The sequence below is a fragment of the Pocillopora damicornis genome, chromosome 3, assembly GCF_964200805.1.
Source record: "Pocillopora damicornis chromosome 3, jaPocDami1.2, whole genome shotgun sequence".
Taxonomy (NCBI): Eukaryota; Metazoa; Cnidaria; class Anthozoa; order Scleractinia; family Pocilloporidae; genus Pocillopora; species Pocillopora damicornis.
In genome coordinates, this window is record NC_142672.1 from 3,601,821 (window position 1) to 3,612,369 (window position 10,549).

Sequence of the window (10,549 nt, forward strand, 5' to 3'; positions counted from 1 at the left end):
TCACCGATCCTAGGGGATTAAACATTCGAGGTAATATTTTACTTCCTCTTTCAAAACCGTGTCACTTCCGGGGAGGGAGTGGGGGTGGGGGTGTGTTTATATAAACTTGAATGAACTTGCGCCACACTATCCCTGTGAGTATCTAATATTCTCTTCTTTTCTATTATAAAATTTTTTCCATCTGTGAAACATTTGATAAACCAAACTCTTACGCAAGTGACTTCGAATCGCCAGGAAGTCAGATAAAACAATTGCTGATCTGAAACTTGCTACCGTAAGCAATTTTTTTATATTCGCTGTTTTTTCTGTTAAAATATTCTATTGTTCTTAGATAAATACAAAATACACGTGCCTATAAAGAATAAGATAAGAAGATTAGCTATTTTAGGATTTTAAAAATTACAAAATCCTTTAATGTTTATTCGTGTTTAATTTGTCTATGACACAGCTGGAGAGAAACCTGTGGATATTTAACGGCCTAACGGCTTGTTTGATAGACAATATGTATATTAGTTTGTCTCACCGCATCTGTCCTTACCCCAAGGTAATAAAGAGACATGACGGATATCATATCTACTGGCTTTTAATCATAGTTGTTTTTCCTTAATTGACCTTAAACGACCGAGGCGAGAGCCATACTTGGGCGTTGAATTGTACTAAAAACGTGGCAGTAAGACAACTCGTGATTGGACTCGACATAACTACAAAGGTGCGTAATGACGGAATTTTGCCGAAATTGCAATTGAAGTTGCCAATCTGAAACCAAAATCATTGTTGATTTTACGTGAAGTACCTATTACGATTTTGACAAGTTGTTCACTTAGTGTTGAAGCCGAGACCTCGAATGACCTTTACTATTTCACACATTTCCTACAGCTGGGTTTTTGTCGTCTTCTCTAGAACTTTTCGGAGACCCCCTGCCCTTGACGCAAAAGGGTTGTCGCGCAGGGAACACAGACAAAATGGCGTGAGACATTTGCTGGTAATAAATATGTGGTTTCTAGGAAAAATTATTTTTTTCCTGAATCGAAAAAATTGCTTTGTTTTCAAGTTGACCTCGGTCAATATCAGGTCGAAATCGACATCTCGCATCCATCTCGTGCTAGGCATTGGGGTCACATGACATCCTAAGAACCACCCTTCATTTATGATAAGCCTGCTCCGATGCGTGGCAGCCATGAGTAGTCGTATTTTCTCCAAACTTAACCGGAGACCCGTCGAGTTCAAAGTACAATTTCACTGGCTATAAATATAACGTAGAGGGTTCCGTTTCGGAACACAGTGTTCTCTAGGGATAAAGTCCACTCTTGTCGTCGTCAATGACCGACAAGCTTTTGAATGGTGTGAAGCAGGCCGAGAGCTCGAGCAAAAGCGGTAATAAACAACTATGATCGCTTGCAGATCGTGTTTGTTACATCACGCACATTCAAAATAATCACAGGTGAGCTGTTTAACTGTTTCCTGCTTTGCTCTTATCGTGCAGACGATGCTGACAACGGGGCCTGCTTGATATGTGGGGACAAGGCTACAGGCAAGCACTATGGAGCGTCGAGTTGCGATGGATGCAAAGGTTTCTTCCGAAGGAGCGTAAGAAAGAATCATGTTTACGCCTGTCGCTTTCAAAGAGCTTGTGTGATCAACAAGGACAAACGAAATCAGTGCCGCTTCTGTCGGTTGAGAAAATGTTTTCGGGCTGGCATGAAGAAAGAAGGTGAGAAAATCTATTCATCGCGCTCAGCCATTGCTTTCGACGTAATCCATATACGTGCTCAATCGTAAATTCTTCACAAAGGTTGACGTTTGCTTTTATGTGATTTACAAATACTATGGTTTGAGAAGAAGCTAACCCTTTGGTGCCATTGTAACCCAACTCTGTTCAGAACTTTTATCATATTATAAGCATTTTAATTTCTCTTCAAGTGATAAATCTCGTCGAAGCGAGTACCGGCTCTATCTTTTAATAAGCAACTTCGCGTGTCGACAGTTTGTTGTCGAAATGCAAATAGGAAGATCTTGAAAATAATAAAATAATCCCGGGACACGGTTTAAGGACAAAAGCACATCGTATATCTTCAGTTTACTTATACAAATATATTTAAAACAAAAAACTGATCGGAGTGGATTCAAAGTTATATATATTTTTCACTGAATCAGTCTACCAAAAAGTCTTGATGTTCACCGTTTGACGCTGAGATTTCGTGCAGACGCAAAGTTATATTGCGTTACTACTTCAAAATTTATTGTATTTTGTATAAAGAAATCCAAACCACTTTGTGTATTAGCTTCCAATAATATTTTAAATGGACTCCAACGCTTTAAAATCAACACTTTACACAATGTTTGCGAACGACCAATGGCCCTCTTTCACTTGATATTTTGAAATCGCAGAATTTTGTTTTATTTTGAGAGGGGTAATACAGCACGTGATATGCAGCCAAAGAGAGAACTGAATTTTTAGATTAAAAAAGTAGAGACATAGCCCCTCTTGTAAATTTACAAGTTTACATTGTTGAAATAAAAAATTAAGGTCTATTTGCTCAAATTTCATTGCAAACCACTAAGGATGACATCCAATTTATAATATGTTCATTGAAAAAAAGGCTTGAAGGTGCAAATTTATATCAGCAGAAAAATGCATGAATTTTGATTGGTCTTTATTAATGTTTGATCTAGTGGAGGGCAGACGCATAGCTGATGTTTCTTTTTTAAAAAATTTGCGTCTTTGTGAAATAAAACAAGTAGATTCCATGTTGCCATCAACAACATGATGTCAAAGTGTGGTAAAAACATCAGTGACATGTGGGTCTGTGCCTTGTTTACCACTTGTTTGTTCATACCACATTTTGACGTCATCTGTGACCCATTACTAAACAGACACACAGCAGCATGGAGTCTGTTTATTAAGTGGAATGTTAAGGAATAATTGATCACTTTTCATTCAACTGCCAAAATGTGATTCATTTTTTATGCAAACCTCAGACATTGTAATTTCCTGTTAGAAGCTTTACCACTGAGCTACAGAGGTTCACATACATCAAGTTTCCTTCATATAGTTAAGACAAATTTTTGTTAAGTTAATGCTCAAAATTGACAAACATTTTTTTCATCCATTGATTCAAACTGTTGTGTTGTTTATTTTGGTTTAAACTCTTTCACTACAACTGAAAACTTCTTACCAATGTAGCTGGTCTGAAAAAAAAAATTAATGTATCAGAAAGATAGTACCTGAGATTTAAAGTATGCAGCCTCCTCTTAAACAAATACCAGAGAGATGTTAATATCTACCTTGTTGAGAACTTGGATATTTTCTTTGTTCTATGCCTATGACAAATTCTTAACAGCCTTTAAGGTGACAGTATGTAGGTTCAGGAACAGTCAGAAAAATCAGTAAAGTAGAGTATTCAACCTTCCAACTTCTAACATGTGAGGAATAATTCTCCCTTCTGAATGCTTTACATCTCTTTGTGATTTAGAAAAAAGAATTTGGTCAAGATAACCATCTGTAGCTCTCCAGTTGCTGAATAATATATTGACATGGCAAGGAGAAGTTTCTCGTTAATCTCTTTTGGGATTTAAAGGAGTCTTGTTGTTTATTTTCTGCGACGCGAAAAATTATTTCTGTGCCCAAAATTCTTGTTTTGCAAGAAAAAAAACCCATCAAAATGAGGAGTATAAATCTTAAATAACAAAGCCATTAAGGATTAAAAAGATTAATAGGGATAAGAATCAAAAAGCCTGAAAAATTTTAACTGAAGTATTCAGGATATAACTGCTGTAGATCTAAAAAAAGGAACTAAAATATCATCGCTACAGTGGCATCAGAGATTTTTACCAAGTTTGTGTTAACGTCAGTCATTTCATCAAATGGCAGCTTGGCTGAGGTGTCATGTGTCACAGTTTTGATATAGAGGTCCTCAGTTCAAGTATCTCTCTGACAGTAAGGTGGATTTTGTGCTTTAACTCTTTCATTTCCAATATTAAAATGGAGTTTCTTAGTGGTAAACATATATTTTTTTGACCAGCACTGAGAATTTGCTGCTACAATATGGCAAAATTATTTCCTGACTCTCATTATCTTAATGGTTTACAGTGTTTGAAACACATCATTCTGTGAGAAAAAGGGTTGTTAATCTTTTTTATTTGGTTCTGAATTTTTTCTCTCAGACTGTCTCAGTGGGGCGCTAACAAACTTAGAGAAACTCCTAAATAGCAAATTGTATATTATTTGTTGAATTACTAATAATCCCGTGGTCCCATATTCTAAGGCTTTCATTTTCATGAGCTCTGATTTTATCCTGGCTTGAAGGGTCTACTTCAGTCGCAAGTTTATTTTCATTTGTATTTAACAGTTGTCAATCAATCAGTGTAAAAATGAATCTTTTATTTCTACTTTTAACGCCTATGAGCTAAAAGCTCAATCCAGATGAGTTGTTAACAAAAATAAATAAGAAAGTAAAATATAAAGATTAATGATAAGATAGTGTTACAGAGACATATCCAGCCACTGAACAACTTAAAAGTTTTAAATAATGCGTTAGTTTTTCTTGTCTTCTTGCCACTCTGTGAAAACTACCCCTTCCACATCAGCAAGACAAAAGTTTGCTAAGATGTTAACCCTTTAAATCCCAAGATCTCATTCAGTGATTATCCTTACTGTCTGCCCTACAATTCTTAAGATGTTAGTATGAAGAGTTTGGTATTGCATCATTTAATAATCTCTTAACTGATATTATTCTTTTTCTTATCTCTTTCCTGTTTAATATTGCATTGATATTGAAAGGAGAAATTTTCTGTTGGTCAATCATGGGAGTTTAAGGTATAAAATTATCCTAAAGGTGATAGAAATTTCACTTTTTTGTAGCTGTTCAAAATGAGAGGGACACAATTTCAAAAAGGCCACGTGGGGAAGAAGCAGACAGCAAGTTTGGGCTCACCACAGATGTTTTATTGTCAGCTGAGATTTTGTCACGACCAGCAACTTCACCTCCAGGTAAATGCCCTTTATATGCCATATCTGAGAGATAACTTTCCTTACCTGTAAAGTGTATATCTTTTTTGTCTTGAACTTTCTTGGGTCCCTAGGTGTTACAGGTGTATATTCAAACAGTATTTACCAGTAGATAATTTCCTTAATTCTCATTATCTGTATTTTTGATTATGTACTTTATGATAGTTGGGAGAGTTCAGGTTCTGATCAATACTAAGGTCAAGTAGTTAAATCTTACAGAGTTTTAAATCTTACATAGTTAATTGAATTAAAACTTCTATTATGATCTGTTGGGGTGAAAAGGTAATTTTTTTTGTTCACTCTCCTTTGATATCAAATTTCTTTAAAAGGAAAAAGGAAAACAAGTGATTTACGTTAACTCAGTTTTATGTCATCTAGAAAACAAATAATAAGAATAATCAAACTTAGGAATTTTTAACTTAATCTAATATCAAATTCTGGTAACTTACTCGCATGTAAATATGTAGCAGCTAGAGGAGAGAATTGACAATCAGATCGTGGGAGTTAATGGGTTTAATTGATGGTTTTGTAGGGGAAGATGGAGGGGGGAGGAGAAAGAGGGAAAATGCACGCAGGGGTATCACATGTACACCTAGTTCTATCCCCTTCTCCCCCACCTGGAGCCTTGTTATCGGTGGGTGCATTTTTATATAATGTGGGGGCATATCACTTAATCTTGTTTGTAGATCATCAATTACAGTGATTTTCACTCCCCCCCTTCTTTAAAATTTGTTCTCTACCCTAACAAAAATTGACTTTATCTAATATCAGTTTTACTGAATTTTATGTTAAATAGTAGAAACCCTCAGCATGGATAAGGAGGCAAACTACAGTGACATTTGTGAATCAATGCGTCAACAACTCCTGGTCCTTGTGGAATGGGCCAAACACATACCTGCCTTTTGTGAACTGATGCTTGATGATCAGGTTGCCCTATTAAGGGCGCATGCCTCTGAACACTTAATATTGGGTGTTTCACGACGGTCTATGAGTCTAAAGGATGTTTTGTTACTTGGAAATGACCTTGTCATTCCAAGAACAGCGGCTGATGCTGAGGTGCGGAGAATATCAACTCGTGTACTGGATGAAGTGGTTGAGCCAATGAAAGAGTGGAATGTTGATGATACAGAACATGCTTGCCTTAAGGCTATTGTATTCTTCAATCCTGGTATGTCTTAAAATTTGAAGCATGCTAAAGCACTGAAAAATTACATTAACCAACAGACAAGAAAAGAAGAGACATGGTAGATTTTGAGCAAATGAAGAAAATAGTGTTTTATCACAAGCATGCAATGAAGAAAATTTTGGACTTTCTCAGAGGGAAGTGAACATTACAGACCTTCTTATTTCTCTGTATGATGTTTTACCACCGAGCTGCAGACAACTTGTTTGCAAGCCTGGGCATTACTAGCAAATTACTCTTAAAAGGAGTTAAAGCACCAGCAGGAAACTATGAGCAAAAAGAAACCAAAGTAGACATCAATGCAGTTTTCAGTATAAATTTTATTTCCATGGCTGTTGAAATGAAAATTGATATTGGTCATCAACATTTTCTTCCCATTAGATCATATTCATGTGGCTTTTGTGCTATAAAAATCTTTTTTTACTTTCCCTTTCATATTGTGTGAGAGTTGAATTACTTACCTGTATGTCTTGTGGTTTTCATAACTTCACATGTCATACTCCAGTTAATTCAGTGGACATGAGAACATGCCCATCATGTGATAGACTTGTGAAAATTTACTGTGATTTAATGAAATAGATCCTCTTAGAATGTAAAAGTGTGATGCAGAGTTAAGCTTATTGGTAGTGGTGTGATAAGCAGTGATCTTTGTAATCTCTAATGATAATCAGTTAAGGAAAGAAATATGTTATTGGATTATGTGGCATATGTGACTAAATTGTGACTGGTTATAAATATCTTTTTTTTAATAACTGAAAGTTGTAGCTTAAAAAAGAAAACTTCAACAACTCAGATGTAAATATTAAAACCAGAGGGTGAGAGCAGAAAACATGTAACCTTTAACTCCCATGAGTGACCAATACAGATTTTCTTCTTACAATATCAATACAATATTAAGCAGACAAGTGATGAGAATTGAGCAAAGTATCAATTAGTGGATGGTCAGGTGATTCAATGCCACATTCTCCGAACTGACATCATAACAATTTGTGCTTTGTAGATGCCAAGGGACTTAGTGATTCTCAGAAAATAAAATCTTTAAGATTTGAAGTTCAAACAATGCTAGAAGATTACATTGCTAAAGATCAGTATGACAGCCGTGGAAAGTTTGGTGAATTGCTTCTTATGCTGCCAACAATGCAGAGTATAGCCAAAGAGATGATCGACCAAGTGCAGTTTGCTAGGCTGTTTGGTATGGTGAAGGTTGACAGCCTTCTTTCAGAAATGTTACTTGGAGGTTAGTTTGGCAAGTTTGACTGAATTGCTGTCAATCCCATGACCTGAATTTGCTAGATAAGCAGCCCACAATCTTGTGAAGAGTTAACCTCAGGCTTAAATAAGTTAAAATTAGTTTCTTGGTAATTGTTGTTAACATAGATTTTTTAAAATGTGTAAGAATCAGTAAATTTCCTGCTCTCAGTAGATATTATTACTTGCAGAAGATAACTGTATGGAGAATTTTACTATTTCATTCAAATAGTGTACTGTAATCCAAATCTTAGATTGAAATGAGTAACTACTCAACATAAAATTGTCAGGAGACATGGCTGCTCAATGGTTAATAGGCTGGACTCAGGGTCGAGATGTCTGAGTTAAAGACCCTGCCAGGTCAACGTGTTGTGTGCTTGGGTAAAACAGTACCTCTCTTCACCCAGGAGTATGAATGGGTACCAGCAATTTGTCAGGGAAGCCTGATGAAATGCAAGGGGGGGGGGGGGGGGGCAACCTTGCAATGGACTTGCATCTCATCCAGGGAGGGAATTATGATACTTCTGGTCACTTCATACTCAGGAAACTGAGATAAGCTCTTGCTGGAGTACAGACTTTACCTTAATCATGAAATTAATGATGCTGATTGATAGACTTCCTATTTACAGTCAAAATGAACAAGATGTAATTTCTGATTATTTGTTTTATCAGGTACCAACATTGCTGAACAATTGGATGCAGCAAGTATTGTTCCTATGGCATCACCCCCTCCACCTGCTGTTCCAACACCTCAGTCACCAGTTAACCCTCTCCCTCCAAACCGCCCTGACCTATTCAGTCCAGGATTAGTGAATGTTCCGGGTCCAAGTGTGGCAGGTCCGATGCAATCAGTACCAATGGTCCAGGACAGGAAATATGTCCCAGGGCCCTCAACAGCACTCCCAGGTGGTGTTGTCCCAAAGACAGAAAGATTTGACACGTGACAATTAAGATGGAGTGGGGTTGTATCTGGAGGCTTATCTCACACACAGCAGACTTAAAACGAAGTGATATCAAGCCCTCTTGCAGCTCTGTGTCACTGCATCAAGATTGCCCGTCAAAAAAGGCTCCTTTCTAATGCAAACTTGTCTTGAGTTCATTGTTTGCTAAAATTTTTCTCTAAGTACCAACCTCACATGCAAGGTGGATATTAAATTGATGCAGTGAAGGACAAGATTTTGTTTAACTAACCCGTTTTTTTGCCCTGTGGAATAACATATACAACTTTATAGGAGACACTGCAAGCAGGGTTTTAGAGGAAGATGGTAAATGTACTTAAGTTAAAAGTAGCAGCAAATTCAGGAATTGGCAAATTTGTTTGTAAATTAATTAATGTATTGTACAGTGTGTGAAATAGTTATTTAAATTGGCTAATAAGAATATTAGTATGTTTGGTAGGCTTAGGAGTAAAAGAAAGAAATGAGGGAGGTACTTCATTCAGTTTGTTAGAGAAGGCATTTGAGAGTGTCCACACACATTACTCTGGTTATGACTGGCCATGGAATTTCTGAAAAATTCACCAAATAAGGATAGGTTTTAGAGAGAGTAAGTCACAATGAGGTCTGCATGTGATCAAAACTGTGGCCCTCACTATCATGTCAGATCCGGTCAGAATATCTTTTCCATGTTCTGATATTCATGCTGTAGTATTAGTATAAAGATGTTGGGAGGGCCATTTAAAGTGAATCAAAAACAATTTTTATCGTACAGTAGTTGATCATAAAGCACAGTCTCACTGGCTTATAAAAAGTACCATTATTTTTGTATGTAGTTAGCTCAAAAAAGAGGGTAATTTTAAAATGACTCATTGTGTACATTGTTTGAGGCCAGCTGCAACTTGGTTTAGGGTTGTAAGTTGTATTTATTTCTTCTTTCTAGAAGCAGGGTTGACTTGCATAGATAGCTTCTTAAAACTGACTACAAAAATTATTGGTATAAATTTGTTCCTGTTTGTATGGTATTATCCAGCTCAGTGCAAAGTCTTAGAGATTTTTTCTAATTCCCCCCCCCCCCCTTAATTTTCATCCAAGAAAGTTTGACATTGCTCAAAAGAATTTACAATGTAAAATATGCAGATCTGCTCAATAAGTTTGAATCTTCATATGGAAAGCCATGGTAATTTGTTTGAAGATTTTCAATTTCTTTACCCATATCCCAAATATCTTTCATGACAGAGTTGTTAGTAGTTAACTAACAAATCATGTTAGCTGTTGGTTCCCAAACATGTGTGCAAGTCGGAATTACATGATTATCTTCCTGACTTTTGGTTAGAGATCTCTGCCTTCCATTTTACATTTGTATCAGTTACTTTATTTACAAATCAAATCCCAAGAACAAGTTATCTTAAATAAACATTTAAAACTTGTCATATAATTTGTTAGTAAAAGAAGGAATGATCACTGTAACTGACCAGATCATTACAAACATTAGTCTTTGTAGTCCTTCACTGTTCTGTAGATTTGCTTTCATTGGGATTAAGTTGTTTAGGAGATCAGTACTTCTTTAGAGGTATTTTGCATGTTCTCTCCATATTTTGTACATAGAAAATAGTAATAAATGAGAATTATTTTGGATGCACTGTATTATAAATAGCTTGGTACCATATAGAGTAAGGTAGTTTGTAATTTTGAGTGACATGCTTCAGTCAAGTTGCCTTTCTCTTAGTATTTCAGACAAGTTAGAGCAAGCATAATGAACTATCCATGCGAACTTATTACTTACTTCCTTCCAAACCACATTATTTGGCAATCATGAACTGCCCATCAACATAAATAACATATCAAATGTTCTGCCCTGATGGAGTAATGCCTTTATCTCTGTCTGATAAACCATGATCATGAGCTTTAGCGAAGATACCACAATCTGCAAAGCTCACTTATCTATTGCATTGTTCAGGCTATCCTGGATCAAAGAAAGAAATTTTCCTTACACTGATGCATCAAAGCCTTGCACACCTGTTCACTAAAATGAAAATTCTCTCTTAAATCAAAGTTAGATTTGATGTAGATGGGACAGAACCTAACAACCCAGATCCGCTAAAAACCAACTTTTTTCCCCAAACCTTATGCATACTGCCAGTCAAATTTCAAAGATTCATTTACTTGCTCTAA

The 10,549-nt window shown here is 36.2% G+C and overlaps 1 protein-coding gene across 2 annotated transcripts; it reads left to right on the forward strand.

Annotated features, from left to right (window-relative positions):
• The first annotated feature begins 1,111 nt into the window (after positions 1-1,111).
• On the forward strand, positions 1,112-10,012 carry LOC113683667 (hepatocyte nuclear factor 4-gamma). Of its 2 annotated transcripts, none has more exons than XM_027200938.2 (6): positions 1,112-1,374; positions 1,484-1,711; positions 4,862-4,990; positions 5,805-6,176; positions 7,192-7,428; positions 8,112-10,012. In XM_027200938.2, the coding sequence occupies exons 1-6, from the start codon at positions 1,320-1,322 to the stop codon at positions 8,381-8,383; spliced, it is 1,293 nt and encodes a 430-aa protein (XP_027056739.2). In that variant the 5' UTR covers positions 1,112-1,319; the 3' UTR covers positions 8,384-10,012. The 2 variants fall into 2 exon arrangements, with proteins under 2 accessions (XP_027056739.2, XP_089057114.1); XM_089200988.1 differs by having other exon boundaries at positions 1,125-1,374; positions 5,808-6,176.
• The last annotated feature ends 537 nt before the right edge of the window (positions 10,013-10,549 follow it).

Coding starts and splice junctions, on each gene's coding strand:
- LOC113683667 (XM_027200938.2), top strand. CDS start 1,320: ATGACCGACAAGCTTTTGAATGGTGTGAAGCAGGCCGAGAGCTCGAGC. Junction 1,375..1,483: donor CGAGAGCTCGAGCAAAAGCG/GTAATAAACAAC, acceptor CTTATCGTGCAG/ACGATGCTGACAACGGGGCC. Junction 6,177..7,191: donor TATTGTATTCTTCAATCCTG/GTATGTCTTAAA, acceptor TGTGCTTTGTAG/ATGCCAAGGGACTTAGTGAT.